Source organism: Cephus cinctus, unplaced genomic scaffold (genome assembly GCF_000341935.2).
Source record: "Cephus cinctus unplaced genomic scaffold, Ccin1 Ccin1_scaffold0515, whole genome shotgun sequence".
In the NCBI taxonomy this organism is placed as follows: Eukaryota; Metazoa; Arthropoda; class Insecta; order Hymenoptera; family Cephidae; genus Cephus; species Cephus cinctus.
The window spans coordinates 160,630-179,974 of record NW_014333179.1 but is presented as its reverse complement, the minus strand read 5'-3'; the positions used below and the strand labels follow the sequence as shown (position 1 = coordinate 179,974).

General features: G+C 37.8%; 1 protein-coding gene and 3 long non-coding RNA genes across 26 annotated transcripts in view; 2 read left to right on the top strand and 2 right to left on the bottom strand.

Moving 5' to 3' along the window:
- Window positions 1-19,345, bottom strand: part of LOC107268316 — a 44,163-nt gene that overhangs the window by 13,508 nt on the left and 11,310 nt on the right. For 2 of the 22 annotated variants that reach the window (XM_025085650.1, XM_025085658.1), the window contains 2 exons: window positions 1,756-1,885; window positions 193-366 (listed from right to left, as the gene is read on the bottom strand). In XM_025085650.1, coding sequence (XP_024941418.1) covers window positions 193-366; window positions 1,756-1,870 — 289 coding nt within the window. In that variant the 5' untranslated portion in view covers window positions 1,871-1,885. Of the gene's footprint in view, window positions 1-192; window positions 367-466; window positions 1,264-1,293; window positions 1,712-1,755; window positions 1,886-2,132; window positions 3,399-3,547; window positions 3,678-3,704; window positions 5,531-5,622; window positions 7,082-7,381; window positions 7,586-7,686; window positions 8,183-13,790; window positions 14,028-14,109; window positions 14,202-14,735; window positions 14,807-17,898; window positions 19,309-19,345 lie in introns of those variants that run through there. The other 20 variants (XM_025085647.1, XM_025085648.1, XM_025085651.1 and 17 more) reach the window with 20 other exon arrangements.
- LOC112494444 lies at window positions 8,290-9,261 on the top strand. Its single transcript, XR_003059864.1, has 3 exons — window positions 8,290-8,562; window positions 8,893-9,118; window positions 9,204-9,261. It is a non-coding gene; the product is annotated as an uncharacterized LOC112494444 (long non-coding RNA).
- Window positions 9,627-13,621, bottom strand: LOC112494443. The gene is made up of 4 exons (XR_003059863.1): window positions 13,066-13,621; window positions 10,084-12,959; window positions 9,881-10,002; window positions 9,627-9,766 (listed from the first exon to the last, which is right to left on the bottom strand). It is a non-coding gene; the product is annotated as an uncharacterized LOC112494443 (long non-coding RNA).
- LOC107268321 lies at window positions 14,813-16,401 on the top strand. 2 transcript variants are annotated; one of them, XR_001537809.2, is made up of 3 exons: window positions 14,813-15,441; window positions 15,509-15,643; window positions 15,827-16,401. It is a non-coding gene; the product is annotated as an uncharacterized LOC107268321 (long non-coding RNA). The 2 variants fall into 2 exon arrangements; XR_001537808.2 differs by having other exon boundaries at window positions 15,509-15,725.

The window sequence follows — 19,345 nt, the reverse complement described above, 5'->3', positions numbered from 1 at the left end:
TCCAGATTCCAAAGATGAACAATCTCGTAGTGACTTCTCGACCACGTGGGAGGCCCATTAAATCCCAGGGAGATTGCACTGGTCGCCAGGATGTGCAAGTGAATAAATATAATAGTTTTCTTATTAATTTTAATTAAATAAACACGGCCATTAATGTACCGATAAATACTTAACAGATAATATATAGCTCACCGTTAATGTCGTCCACGCATATGTGAAGATCCTCACGAAATACCGGAAGCGCCTTATTGCACTGGCACATACAGGAACTATTGGATATTGATAACTGACCAAAATTCCCAGTGGACTTAGGATAAGGGCTGGCTGTTCCGCTACTCAGTATCGTACAAGCTTCTGTGCAGGAACCTGATAAAAATAAAAAAAAAACAAGTTAATAATATAATAAACAGTAAAAAAAAATGAATGCATCTCTATTGTACGAATCGTACGAATTTTCAGAAATTACTCAAAGAATTATAATGCGTTCTGCAAGGCATCCTCCCAGGTACCACGTACTCATCATCCGTACATTATTCTCCTTGCCACAAAATTCAAGCTCGTCCTTTACTGGAAACGATTATCCTGTCGGCGCCGAATTCGCCTGCATTTATCCTGGCATGATTTAAGTTTAATAACATCATTTATGGAAGATGCTGTACAGCCCTTTCGAATCTCGAGTGTAACTGCGGCTCATATAGAGATGCATCTGCATCCGTGAGCACAAGGGACAGAAGTTATAATCATTGCACGCTGGGTCATCATATCCATAGTGCAAAAAGCAAATGAAGCCTGAGAGAGCAGATGTAATTAACTGAGATCACTTCCGGAGGACGTACCTCGAATGAAAAATTCCACTGATGTTATTTATTGATGAGATAAAAAATATCTAAGCATCATTAGAATTTGTTTGATACCGACGGACTCCCTGCAGTGATAACGATAAATCATCAAAATTTATGAAGCATAACGACCTGTCAAATCCAACTTTTTTAACTAAATGAAACCGTTACGAATCTATTAATACTGAACGAATTTATGATTACGAGGTAAACAGCTGAGAGAAGGATGGGAAATAGAAGTGAAAATAAATGATAAGTCGTAATGGTAGGATCGCATGGTTTGCGCGCGTGAGCTATTGGTTATAAAAATGAAAAATTACTCCTCGTAAATCTAACGATTATAGGATCCAACAAAGGACAAGCCGCGTATACACAAGTGCGATTATCGTTGAAATCAGAAAAATGTAAAGCGACGATAAAGCCTGGAGACCGTGTCCACTGGTATTATATTTACATATTTATAGGTATTATACGTATGGAGCTACTTCGTATGATTACGCCTTTAATATTCCACCTGCTGTAAAATCCGGTTTTCAACCAACTAATCGCCCGAGCGTCTATTACTGTGAGGTGGATCCGTTATAAAAATGCGACAATGAGCCATCGCGGCACGAGGAAACGAACAATTTGCGCAATAGGATGGGATACTTTATGGCTGTTTTCATTGGAGCACGTATCGGCCAGACGACACTCGCAATCCACGGTGAGAATTTACAGGGATTAAGTCCTGAGTAAAAACCAGCCTTAAGGAAAGTCCCTTATAAGAATCTCAACAACAATATGATCATACGCAATTCCATAGATTCGAGTTTAATAGCATTTCGAAATGCCAGAAGTAATCAGTAGTTCATAGAAACTCGCCGGTATATTTATACCCAATATAACAAGTGGCAAATAGATAAAAACTCTTGTTTACCATTAATAGTAAAGATGTCGCCATCTCCGTGTCTGGTTACCAGGAAATCTTGACCGAGTGAGGCTGGCAGAAATCGCAAGAGGCTGAGCGCGACTATCAACAAAATCAGATGCATCTTCTCCACGGCATTCTGAAAAAAAAAAAAGGAAAATTCCCCATTAGGAGTACAGTTCACCAAAGCTTTAACAGGTAGTCGAATATATTCTTTAGCCACAATGATATATCATTTATATTATCCATAATGGCTGTTATTCATTGAACGATCGTTGGGATCTCGGCTTAAGCTTCATTGCCATGCAGCTACCGATAAATCATCTCTGTATTAATTTCATTGCCGGTTATTCGAATGGGCTACCGATTCTCTGCTCATTACTTACATATTCCGTGATGGAATGTAGGAAAGATTCTCTGACATTGAGAAAGTCTCTTCACTTCAATTGGCATAATGAGTACATTGTCTTTAGCCTTAATGATACACGTGATTAATTGATTCGGCTGTCTTTATCTGGTATAGATCAATCGACGAAGAAGCAGATGAAAGTAAACCCCTATAGATTAACATTTTAATGGACAGGCTATTTCGTATGTGCATATCATTCGGCTTAGACTATGTAAATACAAATTTATATAGCTATGCGTATGTACAGGTCCATCCACCTCAGACGTGCCAATAAGAATTGACAGTCTTTATGAAATTTGATTTAGCCATAAAATTGCCAAGTATTATATATATGTATATACCATTAAAGTTTTATAAAAATCTTCAATGTCACTATCGAATTCCTTATTTAATGTTTGCCACTGAAGTATCATGAAATACCGTAAAGTAATCGTTTGACAGCTGTCAAAGCCACCTGTTACGTACAAGTTGAACGGCTCTGTACAGATATGGCAATATAGATATACGTTTAGAATAGATTTTATAGGACTTACAAGATACAACTACCAGATAGCCATTTTTTCCTAATAAAGATATCAATTCTGAAATCCGTGGCATTAGACTAGTTTAACACTGAGTATCAATTATCCACAATCTTATATCAATGAACCAGTCCCTATATAAGAGACATAAAAATGACAATGAAAATGAAATATTTAAAGCGCGAAAATACCAATGAAAAAGATTCACTGAGAATATTTGGATAGGACAGTGTATATAAAGCTGGAAAGTTACAGCTGCCAATGGCCGATTAAATAAGGCTAACGAATGGTCCAGGATAATAATTATTTATAAGACAGCTTCAGAACTGGGTTTCTTAAGCTTCCTTCTTCTTTTCCAAATGATTTTCTTCCTCTATGCTCTACTGGCTAACATCTTCTTTCCACAGCATCGAGCCACACCCTTAGATATACCAGTTGCATTCAATGCATCTCAGACTGCACCAGACTCCTGGTTGCCTCGTAAAATCAAGATCAGCATGATCATTTTAAGCCCCTAGGATTGCAGACGGCTACCTGAACCACCTTTAAGAAGGAGATTCCGTAAATCCTTTTGCGGTACCTGCGGTCCATGTGGTTTTCCTTTTCCATTAATATCCTACAGAACATAACTGTCCTCCAATAAGTGGTAATGGTACCAGGATACGTATAGCGCAGACATACGTCCATGTGACTTTGTACTTTGCACTTCGTCATATTGTATTCTGCAAAATGATAAATGGTGTAGTGGACAATAAGTGCGAGAGAGATGAGCTTATTGGGGTTTCGCGTGAGTGGGAGCGAGACGGGCACAGGGGTAGTAACTAAAAAAGCCTAAATCGACATTTGATTGGAAAGAAAAAATTCTAAAGACCTCTTAACAAGGAAGTCGTGTGAATTCCATTGTTACTTGCACAAGATGAGTCCCCAATTTCATCCTGAGGTATAAGAGGACATTCTTATGCAATTGGGTCTTGTCGATATTCCTTGTCGGAATATCTGCGGGATCGTTAAGGCCCTCGTCAAAATACCTTAAGCTCCGTTTGATCGCCCGTTAAAAGAAGGCTGACACTCCAATGTCGCATTTCTCCATCTTTATTTTTTTGTTCCTCTTCCCGTACCCGACGCAACCAGCCAGCGTTTATATACCCTGTATACCCTATGCAGGGCTTTATTACGTGAGATTCTCCACGCGCTTTAAGCAACGGGGTACATGTATAGAAATGGTATAGCAGGCGAATTCCACGTATAGGCCGGACAATTTCGATTGGATCGAATCGACGTAGCTTGGCTGTATGGATATGGCTGTGCGAAGGCTGCTCGGGGTGAGACGTACTGAAAAAAAGGATGGTTGTTGTAGAGAAAGAGGAAGAAATATACAGGCAGAAAAATTAGAAGGAGACAAGACGGGCGACAAGAAATACCGTATTAAATCCTGACTTGGCATTTACCGCAATAAAAACCGGCCTTTAAACCAGACGTGTAAATCGCGCTTTAAATACCGCGCAAATTCTCCTGCCCTATCCACGGGAGTACCACGAAATTCCACATCGGATTCATGGAAATCACTGGCGATAACTGACAATTAAATCAGCTTGGTACACGTCAGATACAGTTTCCATGATAGTCCAGAGCCATAAATCAATCCAAGTCTTGGACAGCGCCAAGCTTTTAATACGCATAATAAAACTATATAAATAAATGATAGTATTTTACGAAAAAGTACGATGCTACGATGGAATCGTATTCGTGTATGAAAAATATTATTTGATCGTGAGATTGTGGACGCGTCAAAAATTCCAGAGACTCGTGTTCGCCACATGACGCTGAACTGACATTTTCGAAATACATAGGGACTTATGTGAATAGTTGTATACATTGAAAAAAAACTGTTTGCTCGACGGGTATATAAGAAATTTGTGTATGACGAATATTCTCGAGAATTGCGGTACTATATTATTTTCATAATTTTTTTTTTCTCTTCTGTTCACTTCTTAGACTGTTTTTTTTTATCAAAACGCGTGCCGCACGCTTCCTTCTCTTTTTGAACGACGCCGTGCGTCGAGGCGACAAGTAATTTCTCGTATCCGTATCTCCAACATCTGCTTTGTATATTTATACATTTTATAGTGGTTGTTAGCGACGCCATTGCCCGTAAAGCACAATGACACTCGACAATAATAATCTGTAGTCAGCAAGTTCGCATGACCATCTGTTCCACAGTCAGTCGGTACATCCAGCATCCCATGAATTTTATGCCAATATAAATCATCATTGTTAACGACACTTTTTTTTGTGTAATCTTTAATATTATTTCATGACTTCGATTTTTTCGTCTTCCTTTCATCCTCAAGAGAAACGAAGATCATTACCACTTGTGATACAGGTCATTAAGTATCTGTATGTGATTTATCTGTCGGTATGATCAAATCAAATCTCACTTCTCTTCTCGTACAGAGATTATAATGACATGATGATATTAGAAGATTCAATTGTCGAAGTGATGACATAATGACTGACCTCCTAATGATCACTAATGAGCCTTTGATTAGTACTTGACAAGTAGGACATATGTAATGTATGTCTAATGACAATGACTCAACAAGAAGCATACATTCATTAGAAAGATTGAATCTCAAAATGATTGGTCCAGATCTTCTCTGTCGATAGATTCTTTTTTAATTATCTATCTCACTCTGCTCCGTTCTCTTTCTCTCTTTCTTATTTGGACGTAGCTTTAATTATATTCTGAAGTTTCATCCTTATGGTCACGAAAAACAATCAACTCCTGCCACTTTTCAGAGTAAGCTGCTTGCCATTCTTCTAGGATCTTATTAGTTTTCAACTTTAGGTTAGTCTGGAACAATAATGTAATATTTATGTTAGAATGGTGATATTTCTTATTTATATTGGCAGATCATGAGTTCTGGTATCAGAAATACTGTTTACCTCTATCTTCTCTCGCTGTAGGTCTATCTCTTCCATTACAAGTATTTGAACTGGCTGATTAATTAAATTTAATGGAGATACGGTTTGACGAGAAAGTGACTGATTCATGATGAACTTCTTATCTGTTGACGGTATCATTCAATGACCGGTGTAATCAATGAGTTTTATTAAGTCGAATGAATAGCATATATATTCATGATTTTGACTTTTAATCCCTCTTTATAAGCGACTCTTCCTATTTCTATATTTTATCTTCTTTATTTTTTTCTCGTCTCGCTCTCCGCACTATTCTACATACTTTCACGTATATCTTCATGATTTTGACTTCTAATCGTTCTTTATAGGCGACTCTTACTACGTCTGTATTTTATCTTTTTTCTCATCACGCCCTCCTTCTTACTATTCTACATGCTTTCTGTATAGCCACATTTTATAATCATTAACAGTACTACCAAAGCCGAATACTATATCGAGATTAATTTACTGATGAGAAGTCTCACTTTTCAATGGACATGCTATAGGTGTCATTAGGGAGCTCTAACATGTAAAATATTTTAATTGGATGTTATGAAAGTTATACCGACTCGCGCAGAGATTCTCATTTCATAAACGACGTCCCAAGGTATTGGCTAATGTGATTAAAAATTGATTGTATAGATGAATAGGCTGTTAGTCACGATTGCACTGTGGTGATTCCAAAAAAGAATTATTTAATAGTTAATCAGCTCAATCTCATCCTAATAATATTCAAGAAATAGTCGTGACTCGAACGATAATAACGAGTATATGTCGCGCAATCTCTATTACAATAATTTAATACGCAAAATTCTCGTAACCCTTTTCCTCTGCCCATATTTGAGAAGAAAAGAAAAAAGAAATTAATTCTCTTAATAATAATACTCTCTCTTTCTCTTTCGTTATTTTTCTACAGTATACCTTATACCAAAGGTGTATACCACCTGTACTTGTTCACGTCGCCATTACTTATTAGCGAAGCGAAGCCGGATTTTTCTGATGCGCGAATTTTACGAGCACACGTCGTTTCATGGTTAACCATAAAGCTGTTCAACCCCATAAACATTTTCGTGGACGCCAAAGGGTTTACAGCTTCGCTTCGTTCTTTGCCACGAGGTATAGAGAAGAAGGCGACTGGAAGATAATTAAAAAGAATTTTCTTTAAATTGCCACAGCGAAAAGTGTCCATTAGATATTAAACGAAAATAAAAAGATCATATACACATGACAACAGAAATAAATTAAAAACCTGACGCAATATCAAGTCATAATATGCTCTGAAGATTCATATCCAATGCGCAATCTCAAATCCAGAGAAGGAATGCATAATAAAGATGTCGGGGCGAGTGCATCATTAGCGCCGAAGAGAGAGGATCTTGCGACATATTGTCGGTAATATCACGGGGGTCCATGGTCCATAAGATGAAGGAAGAAGAAGATAAACCTGAGGAGAGTAAGAAGCAAGGAGATTAAGAGAAAAAAATGAGTATAGGGACAAGTAAGAAGGATGGATGAAAGAAGAGAAGGAAAATAAAGAAAAAGTACAAGCAGTATTACATATACGGTTAAGAAAAAGAGGGGAAAAATAAATATGAGATAAAAAAAAGGGTCAAAAGAAACATGCGTAAAATGCATCTGAATTGCAGACGTGATCAGTTCCGCTCTTTTTCAAAGCCCTCTGGAGTAAAGGCGTGCGTGTTCGTAAACCATAAAGAGAAAGAAAATATAAGAATGCACAACGAACCGGTCAGAAATGATGAGTACAGTGAGAAGTATTGATATATCAAGATTTCTCACAGAATAGAAGCCATGGTACTCGTATCCCAGTGCACTGGTGGCCACGAGGAAATTACTGTCATTCAGTGATAGCCCGTAGGTAACGATGGACGATGGGCAGAAAGCTCAAGTCGCTAACTCGATTACAAGGTTATGATTTCAAGTTTTCTGTCTGATAAGAAAAACAGAAGTGAAAAAGAAATATCATTTCGCTGCTCTAGCCTGAGCATAGGCGTTTGCCAATGCCACGATTCAGCGTGCAGCAGTTCTAACCTCTACTTGAATTCCAATGAGTCTATCTATTATTGCTACTGACGATTAGTAGCACATGCGTAGCATGATATGAACTCACAGAATATGATGATGATGCAAGTAATCCTCATTGATCGTTATTGTTAATCATCACTGATCTATAAGTGCGAACAACGTCATCGAGGTTATTGCCACCGATTCGCTCGAACGATTCGCCGCTACGACCGTTAAATAATTCGCTTCTCTCATTTACATAGTCATTCCCGTGCTATATACTCACATCCTACATGTACCACACGTGCTCAAAGGTACCTAATACGTTACATTACATATCGTTAGAATTCACTGTTCAATAGCTAAAGGAGGCGCGGCTTCTTCTCGGAGCAGATAAAGCACGCGCGCATGCGCACTGTCTCCCTTCTCTATTTACCCGGGATACTTCAAAAAAGCATCGAAGTTCACAGTCACTGTGTACTGAAATGTTAATAAAGACTTGAGAAAATTCCAGAGTTGAATATACATTCCGTGAATTTTTGCAACTGTTCATTTAATGAGATTCTAGCCGCCTGCACAAGGTAAACAGATCATTACAAGCAGTACATAAACCAGTCATGAGACGAATACACAACTTTTTATCTCTTTACAGGCCGAACTTTCTTTTAATACGAACAGACAAAATGGCCGCACAGAAAGTGTTCTCAATCAATGGTTTATGGTTCAAGAGGAGCTTTGTGTGGTAAAATATACGCGTCATGTACTTATGTGTATATATAAATACATATGTACACATATATCTCGATAATACATCAATCCACGTATACTACGCGTCATACATATTCAAAATGGCCGACCTGCAATTTTCATGGCGGCCCCCTAAAAGGGTTAACGAAAAAAAAGGTATAACAAAACGATACTACACCTGCAACAGCTAATTTATGTGTGTTTAATATTTCGATACCAGACTCCCGGTACTTGCGTCATTTGTCACGCACTCGTACAGCCACGTCAGATTCTGTGCGTGTGATATTATTCATACGTGCAATGCCAGCTATGCATAAGGCTACAAGAATACAATAATGGCCGCGGGACACGAGCCCATAATTAATAGGATTAATATATCCAATGAATTCGATTAGTTTTGACAATGATTTCGCAGCCGGTCGTTAATAATCACTGGTAAACTTGTTCAATTATTAAAATTACCTTTGAAATTAACTCTTTTCCTAGAACTGATCATTTTCGTGAATACACGGCGAACGATCCTAACGTTACTGTGGTAAAGGACAATATATATCTAATCATAGACGGACAATGGATATATTTATATCTTCTACGTCCGAACATATGTATACATATGAATTAAAGGAATCATATATTCATCGTCATGGGAACTCGGACGAATCAAGAGACTCAGCTGGATAATAACAGTGGTTGGTTCCTGGATCCATTAAAGGTATAGAATTCAGATGACTTACGGTTCATCGACATTGGATTCTAAAGGACAGAAAGCATCGAGGAATTAAATAAATGAATTACAGCGAATATAACGTACAGCATTATCTGCCAATTTTAATATGGACCAGTATAGAAGAAGCTGCTTTCACACGATCGTCCCTTGTCAAAGTGACATTAAGTGATCGTATTACATATTTTCAAGGTAGGAAGAGGAAATTGCTATGCTCTATTACATTTATATTGACGTTTGAGAGCCATGAAAATTTCTTATTATAAATTTTACTCCACAGGCGGTGCTCACTGTAATATAACTATACGTGCAAGTAATGCTTGTGGATATACCAGGGAATCTTTTACAGTACCTGCGAACCATGACCAAATGGTTTCATTAATCCCCATGTAAGTAAATTAACGTTAGTTCCCTGCTATATACATCCTACAGGTATATCCACGCCGTACATCTCCATGACTTCGTGTCTTTTACAGTTCAACGATCCTACACGACACTGCTGATTCTTACAATTTTTCCATTTATAATCGATTACGTTCTTTTTATCAGTAACCAGGGAACTGCTAAGTTACGTACTCCCACTGCCAGGATGATTAATGTCCCTAATACCGTACCACGATACCAAACTTGGAATATCTGCAATGTAATAATTTACAAAACTTACTGTACGTATAAAATTTTTAAATCTTTGAGTCTTGAATTACTTTCTTTTTAAATCCTTGAATTATACAGAAGAAAGATATTACTGACCCAATGGAATCCATCTGGTGCAGAGTCTCGTTAGAATTATCTCAATAGGAATATCAGCCTGATTTAATTTCCTTAAAAAAATATTTTTTACAGGTCTGCAACAATCGGACTTGCACAAGTACCTGAGATAGAGGATAAAAATAATTATTTCGGATATACCATAAGTCCACGCGAGGTTGCAGTATTAAAAATGTAAAATGTACCTTGTCAAGAGTAATAACGTTCTGGCTGTGTTTTACGACCGGAGAGTTGTCAGTACTGTCCCGTATGGCAGGACGACTGGATGACGGAATGACGGCTGTTACGACAAATGACACCTTCGAGTCGGTAACGGTCAATATTTGTCCGCATCAAGGGAACAGTAAGATTCTGTATGTATCTTTCTCTTTCCCCTTTGGTATACACAAGCAGTTGCTTTACCTCTCGCCAATAAGACGTTCGAGTTGAAGGTAAGATAAGGATAAAGAGAGGCTGTTATAACTTTTATTTACCTCCCTTCTCTTTCTTCTTCTACAGGACAGCTGCTGCTGCTGCTGCTGTTGCCTGTCTGCCGCCGTTTCTATACTGCGGGTAGTAGCGGAACTGTGTAACCGAGGCAAACATGTTTTCACCTCTTTTTCATAATGACTCAAGAGAGAAACGAGTCAAGATGAGATGGGACGTGCCAAGATAAAGCGACACTTGGACACGCAGAGCAATCTTGTGTGATATTGAACGATTTTATTGTAAAGTACGTGATCGGTTGGTCGTTAGCCATTCTTCACGGTTGCGGCACGTGGGATAATTTAATAGTGAAAAAAAGGATTTCGCTCTTCGGATGTTACAATGAAATAGTGAACCTGTCAAAAAGATTGTAGGAAGTAATTGAATTATCTGTAACTGTCTTAAAAGACTGCCTTATGCACTTGTACATCAGGTATCTCTTTGTACCTGCATCTAATGCATGAAAGGCATAGTTTGACTGCAGAAGTCAGGAATTAAAAATACAGTAGCCTCACGTTAAGCGCACGACTACGAGAGCCTAGGGGACATAAATATTCCCAAGTGCTGACTTACGGGGTACCCCTGTTACGTGAGACTGTCATTGTCGAATTGACAGGTATGCTTTAAATAGAAAATATAAATATATTCGTATTGCTTGGCTTCTGCTGGCTACTACGTTAGTCGTGTCAGGTTATGTATAGAGAAGCCAAAGCGCAGAAGAGTGGGGTGACTGACCAGGACGACAGCAGTAAAGCGCAGAAGGGGAAGCGCCGAGTTATCGAGAATAATCTAAGCGGGACACTACTGTAAAGAGAAAGAATGAGGAGAACAGTTTATCGGTGGCCTCAACTGATTTTAAGAGGCAGATAGAATCGATTTACATATTCGAGTGTACAAACCGACTGTGACGAAGAGCCATAAAGTCTCTCGTATGAGTGTAATAATATGGCGGCGTGTTGGTAGGTGGAGATGGGATTTAATCGTCGGTAAAATTTCAATTGGGACCCACCGGCAAGGCCCAGCATTCGTTATAATTTATTTGGACCGAGTGTTCGTAATTGGCAGGGCAGCTCGGGTCGCATGTCGGCATCTTTTCTTGGCATGTTGTGGACCCTTGTCGCGGGTAATGAGACCTGTGGTATCCCTGGGCCCCACGCAACAAACCGCGCGTAATTGCTAACGACGATAATTTCGCTGTCAGAACATCTGGGGCCTTACCGATAGCAAAGAAGTCACTTTTACAGCACGTAAACGCACAAATGTCAGAGGCCTTATTAGAATAGACCAAACAAGCACGGTAAAGAAGTCACTTGTGTATCGTAAGATTCCATCAGTCCCAAGGGACTTACTCTTGTAGTGTCTTAAGAGTCTATAAGAACTCCATCGCTCTGCTGATACATTGTGTACAGTGACTGCACCTAAGAGACACGTAATGATCCCTTGTAAAAAAGCTCCGTAAAAAAGTCACCCGAGTAACCCATAGATTCTATTAAAGCAGAGGACAACCCCTGTCACGTTAGCTTCATAAGAATCCTGACAAATTTTCATTTTCATCATTTTTACATGAAAATATCAAAATACCGTTTGGTACATGACACAAATTCAACTGTACCGGTTAGCTGTAGCTGTACATAAAAAAATATCAAGATCATCCAGCATATAACGATAGTAAGAAAAAATCTGTAAGAGATACAAATATTTACACATAATGTCAAATGCAACTGTCACATACGGAGACGTTGCATTTAATACACTTAGGTACATAAATTGTGGACCATAAATATATGTACAATCTGTAAGCATACATATAATAAAGCGGTCCTCATAGTAGCGACTCTATTTAGTTAAATAGAGTCTATCGTATTGACTACTGTCCAGTATGGCTATTATATGGTACAGTATAATACTACATATAAAACTAATGTTAATGGCGGCTTTCGTGTCGTAACGAATGACATTATTAAATCACTGAGTCCGATAAAATTAAAGCAGGTACAATTTGTTATGGGATATACTCCCCTGTACTGAGCATTAGGCTACCTGATACAATACAGTACCGTTGAGTTCACATGGTACTGGACATCATATATGATACTAGAAATAGCTTAGATCAGTATAACATAAATCTCAGAGATCTTCCAGAATACTGCTGAACTAATCTCAATGGAATTTCACGGTAATAACCAAAAGATTTCAGCATCTAATAAATCTGCTTAGTTCTTGATTTAAAATACAGGAAATCTCCGGGTACAGTAATTCATTTAGTAAGATTTCTAACGGATGATTCCACTTGATTGGGACTATGAGAGAAAAAGAAAATTAGGCAAATTATGGGAATCTAGTAAATTACACGAATGGGCCATCTCTGTGAGGTATGAAAAATTTTTATCCGATACACAGAATCCCATAACTGTTTTGATGGTTAATCTTCCCTTTCTATCTCTTTTCTACTTTTCACTGTCACGGACCATTTTTAATATATATATATATCTCAATATTAAACGACCCCTCTTAATTAAACGGGACGTTGGATTATTTATGATACAGTCCAGCATCCTGCAGGTACAGGGATTCACTTTGATGATTGCTGCTGCTCCTATGGAATTTAGAAATTTTTTAAATAGTCTATGAGACTGTATATATGTCTGTACCCAGCTAATCGATAACATATTTATATATAAATTCTATATGTATATACGTACAATTCGATTTTGACAGGTTTTTATCAATAGCTACATGGAAACTGTGTAATTGACGAACTGTTAACATTCCGTGATCCCATAAAGATGTCAAGGGCAGAAAATAATATAACCGGACTGCACCTGAAGGCCATTCTCAGTCTGTCAAAGATGGTATTGGGAGTAATCGATGCTCCTTCTGCGAATGACAAGTGACGAAATTAACAACGTAGTAAGATTGTGGATTCGCCATAAGGGACTGTCCATGAAAATACATAAGTATCAATAAGCAGTCGATGGTGTTTAATTTAATTGGATTTTAATAGCCGATTCGCGTTCGCAACAAGAAACTAGCAGAGTCGAGTGAGTAAACGGTAATGGCGATTCGAAAGCCAATCAAGAGAGGCCCAATTAGGCCCAACTGATCCGAAATGCCATCGAGCCAATTTTCAATGGTTGTATATGTGATTGTGAGCCGATAAGTCAGTGCAGTGAGACGAATGATTGCGAGGAAAGAAATTCCTGTCGGTGAAAGAGAGTGACGACGCTCGGCAATAAAGGTTCATCCATAATGCATTGATATTAATGGGCGGTAGTACCAGAAAAACGTTCTTAATATGTATATACAGATATTATATTTATGTGTATAAAAAATTTACGTTGAGATACTATTTAAAAGCTGTCAATAAATAATTATCATATATCAGCATTTGACGTTGCTAAATAAACTCAATAATATTGAACAGTACCTGTACATAGATATCCGTTTGAAAACCGGATTGACGTTTGATCGTTGTCATTTGTAAAGGAGCGTTCGTTTCATGTAAACAAGAAAATTCAGTTTACCTATTCCCATCGATTCTTATGGGGAATCCATCGTGAAACACTGATATAACGTTCAGATAGCTCAGCTGCTATTTATTCAGGATTCCGCACTGCTAATTTACATTGAATGACCAATAGGGATCGGCATGCTTCGAGTTTACCTGAAAGGTATAAAATTACAAATACTAGATATTCCATAGATGGTCAATTATTTTGTTTTAACGGATTCTTATCATTGCTCACAGTTACGTTGTATATCTCCATCGACTTCTGTACCAATGAATATTTGATAAGCGATCGTAAATCGTGTTGTAGATAATTTTAAAAATTTCTCTCTAGAAAAATGAAAAAATAATATTTTACTGTAACATCGTCAAAATTCACAGATTTTACACGCCAGCTGAAGTTTGTCTTATGACTTAACACGCGTTTAAGCGATATTTCACATATTAGGATTGCTCAAGACTTTTATCGGAGACTGCCGAGAGAAAATGGCTGTGCCAGTCCATCGGAAACACACGGATAATAAATCAGGAGCCGTTTAAACAGAACTGAGACCCCCGTAAACATTTTTACGATTCGAGTGGGCTCGCAAGTTAAACATGACGGCAAGTGTTTGTTTGTTATCTTTCCTGCACGTGGACAGCGGTATAGATATTTCTAGTGCGTACAGTGTATATCATGTATGTACTTATTTACTATATAGCTGACTACGTATGTGGCAGATTGTATACATAGTCAACCGTATATGGTGAAGGTACCATACAGAAGGAACTCGTTCGCTCTTTTTTTTTTCTTTCATTTTTTATTCCCATCAACTTCTCGGCTCGTGCTCCACGTCCAATAGCGAGACACTCGACACGTCCTACCTGTTTGAGATTTCCGTCATGCTTGACTCGGTTTTTGTCCCTCCTTACCATTTCTCTGTCTTTATTATTTCCTGAAAAAGAAGGCGCTTCGAGTAGTTGGATACAATAATATACGTTAAGCAAACCGTTATACGTTACGTCACGATGGGTACGCATATTCTGAGGTTACATTTAACATTTGTTTCAAGCTCAATTTTCGCCGGTATCGTTTAGGGATTTTTCGCACTTTCTAGTGACCTTCTTAGCAACGTAATTATTATATGTATGTGTAAATGGGAAATGAGGCATTTTTCCAGTATGCACAAGGATTCAAGAGAAAACGAATTCCAAGATCGGTATGTACTCTTTAGATAGAATTCCATGCAGTGTTATGGTTCAATGGCACAGAAGGCTAAGAGGATACGAATCGAAGACTGGAGGAAGTGACGTATGGAATGTGAATCAAAAGACGCATTTCCATAAGGAGAGTAGTAGGATCCGAGAGTAATGGCTGTGACACAGTGGTAAACGAGTATCTCCGTTATAACGAACAGATCGACGTTGAATAAAAGAGGCTGTTAAATTCTCATAGTTTCTTGCAGGGAATTGCGAGAGGGAAAATAATATGAGCTAAATAAGGAGTACAGACAAGAAGGTAATCTTGGTAAGATGGCCACGCGATAATAGAAAGCGCAACTTCGATCCACCATATTAAGAATAATTAAAGGTAAGCGTTCAGGTGTGTGATTAACCTTTTTTTTTTCTTTCATTTAAATTCATGTATGCTTATATAGAACTGATTAATTATCCAATTGTGAATCGACCTTTACTTACAACCATGGATAGCACTAATAGGAAGATCACTATCGATAAGCACCTTAAGGTCCTTGCAAGAATTGTCAAAGACTCATGCGTACTGGTTTTATAATGTACCATGTTTATATATTGTCTACTGATTTATTGAATCAGGAACTGTATTGGAACTATCTATTCCTGGTTCTCTTGGTGCTGGTATAAATTTTCCTTTTTCTTTTTTATTTCTTGATTCGCTACACCCACCAAGTAATCTTCTCTTTGTCGGGTCCAACTGTGATTCCTATGCTAATTTCTAGATTATAGACTGCAAACAGAAAAAGATGCCAACAAACTATTAATGATAGACAATAAGATAAATAAAGCTGCCACAAGAACAGTGCAATGGAAAGTATTGGCAATGAATGTGGCCATTGAAAATGCTATCTGAAGTGAATCACTCTGTATACTGTAATAAGTTTCTGCGCAGGGGTCAAATGTTAAACCAAAGTCCCTGTACAAGATACAATTTTCTATCACCTTTGTCCAAGAATAAATTTGTAACCTTACGGTAACACAAAGAGGAATGCATTGTCTTACTATTAAAGGTACTGGATACTGGAGGCTATCAATTGTTTCAGTCACTATACTATTGTTTCCATATAAAATTGCTCTTGTCAAAAGTCTTGAGTGACCAACTGCTTATGAAACATCCTATACTATCATATACCGGGTTACTCAGACAAAACGCACCACCTAAAGATTGCGTGCTTATCCATTTTATTCATATGGCAAAACGCCGTTCGGATGGTGCAATTTGGCTTAATAACTGGGTATACATATATTCTAGCACAAATATAGATAGGTATTGGAATATTAATTCTATTATTATAGAATCACTGTTTCTAAGGTGTTCAAGTGGCTGCTATCAAAAAATCTTCATATGTTTTATGGTGTTTCACCTTGGTAAGACACGGACGACTCAGCAGAGAACTTATGGGCAACGTGACTAGCAGTAAAGTCAGCTGGCCGCTAATTGCTAATTCAGTGATAATATATAGGCGTTATAACTAACGGGGTGAGAGTCATACGTATTTTTGATTGTGAAAAAAAAATATTACGAAACCCCCATCGTGACGTTCAGGAAGTAAAGGAAGCTTGAAACATCAAATGAATTTTACCACAAAGTAAAAATAAAAAATTAGGCACTGCTTGCATTGTGTGTTCACACCTTTAATTGATGGTCGGCTAGACGTTGAATCAACAAATAAGATATTCTTATAGGTCTACTAATGGCTCCTAAATCCCATGATACCCATTTACAAATGGTTTCTAAAAATCATAGATTTCGTGACAAAAAAAACTATATACCTAACATTTATTATCGTGCTAAACACTTTGTATGCTCAAAAAATTACTAGGAGTATTAGGCACATCATTATCTTTTTTCCTCGTTTTTCTTACTACTCGCAATTAATTCTTAAATTACAGTCTAATATTCAAACTCATTTTAACTGCCAGATTATCCAATCGTATATTTTGCATTTTGATCCTAAATCGAATTGACGCAATGGAAATAGACCTTAACGATTGGCTTGACCATCGTTCCACGTGAATATCTAACCTCTGCAATTTTCATAGCAACGTAATACCAACTTATCGAAAGTTCCTGTAAGAAGTCATCACGAAGAAATTTTAATGACAATCGCTACTCCATCTTTGGGCACGAGTGCACAAGTTAACAATAGTGAGAATCGAGTTACAAATTGTGATAAAAAAAAAGAGTCGAAACGGAACCTCGACTAGCAATGGAGTTGACTCGGAAAATCTTAAAAATAGTTGGCACGCCTGACTTCTTCTTTATTTTCCCTTCTACGTGGTCATTAAACTTTCGAATCTTCGCACTCGCATAAGTAAGTCGAGTGATGAGAAGTAAAGATCCATGCAGATTTGATGGCAGCAAGGAAGACTGAAGAAGTATATTTTTTATGAATCAAAATGGAGGTCCACGATAATAATGATGATCATGATAATTTGTATACGACATTAAGTGGAACAGTTCGGAAACAAGTATATAAACGAGATACGAATAGCGAAGAAAGAAAAGAAAAAGTAATATAAGGAAATACCAGAATAATGGCGGGTATACAAATCATCGTAAGGATGACTGCTTGTACAAAGCTTGTCATGAGTTTTCGCAAGGACTCGTCAGACTCTTGCGTAATCATTCGGTCATCGACTTTATATAGCGGAGCGAACAAGAAGGAGAATCGTCAGTAGATATTAAGTGGAGAATCATCAACGTACAACCAATGCAGAATAAATGATGAGTACATAAGCGAACAGTAGTGGCATGTTTGCCATGTAAGTCTTAGAAATTTTTTAAAATTACCGGTAACCTCCTTTTTTTAATGTCACTCTCATCCCGCTCAGGATACATAAAGATGCTGAAGAAAAAATTAATATCTCGATCGTACGCTCGTTACTGCTACCACGCCTACAAGTGTACAGCCGAAAATTACAGGCTGCCTGAAGTAGGTTGGTACACCTGATATCCGTGAAAAATGGCCGTCATAGCAAGCCTAATGAACCCACCGAATCTCGTCGACGAACGGATCTACGAAGCATAGGACATTTTTATTGTACATATTAAAATGACAGGTCGGCGTGTCTGGAGTCAATAATTTATCGATTCGCTGTTATTGAAATACTGATTGATCGAGCAGAGAAAAATGGTGAATTATTAATCGCAGTGATGTCGCAGATTTATTATACGTATGAGCTATTGACAGTAAGTTAAATTGAATGTCACCCTAGTCAGTCTGCAAAAGATTGTCTTTCACGTGGTTCGCAGCAGACTTAGACTAGGATGATTATTGACGTTGACTGGTATAAATAAATGAAAACCGATGCTGTAATACGTGACGTTTCTTTGGGACTCTTAGGTTATGTCGTGTCAAGTTTAAAAAAAATTTGAGTTATGGAAAGATTAGCGGTACCAATTCTGCAGTCTCTTAGTTCAATGCATTTCTCAGTTAGCTTCACTTGTATTCCTTTCAGGTCATCCATCTCCAGGAACATAATCCCGGAAGTTTCGTCCAGCGCATTTTACCACTTTGTTTCCAGGAAGCAATGTCCCTCGCGTTCTAGGGACCCTAGAACTCACAGAGCACGTATTTGCCGGTATAGGGATATTAACGAGATTTGACAATATAGAAAAAGAAAAATGAAATCCCCTGAGAATATATATATATTTTTTTTTTCTTTCAACGCCATAAGTCCATGACAAAGCTAAATGAGAATTCTAACCCCGGTAATTTACCATCCACCATGAAAACTCATCGGGCCGTGTTAATCCCGCGAGCTATAATAATAGCGAATTAATTAATATTTATACGTTAACCACGTGGGCATGACGCTTCCTGCGGCTTTTTTTAATTCCTTCCTGGGAGCATCGGACCATTATCATACGCGTGCGCCTACAGTAAGCATGTATGGTCTTATTAAGTTTACCGTAAAGCGTCATTGAGAATTCATATGAAAGTAGTAAGAAAATTTTGCTTTGCCGAGGAAGTCCAGGAATTTTTAATTTCATTTTTTTTTTAAATAATCGCCATGGACTCTTCGGTAAGAAGCAGCTACCAACTGTCTTGTATCAGTAACTGATTGACGATGATCTTTATGACTTTTTGTATGCCTGGCCCTATAATTATCCTGTCCAATTAAACTTGCCAGTATATTGGACATGCATCGATAGTGTTACTTAGGTGCCTGTCAACAGTTGTCCATCGGCCTAACGCACCTGTCAAGACGTCATAAAAATTTGTCCATCATAATTG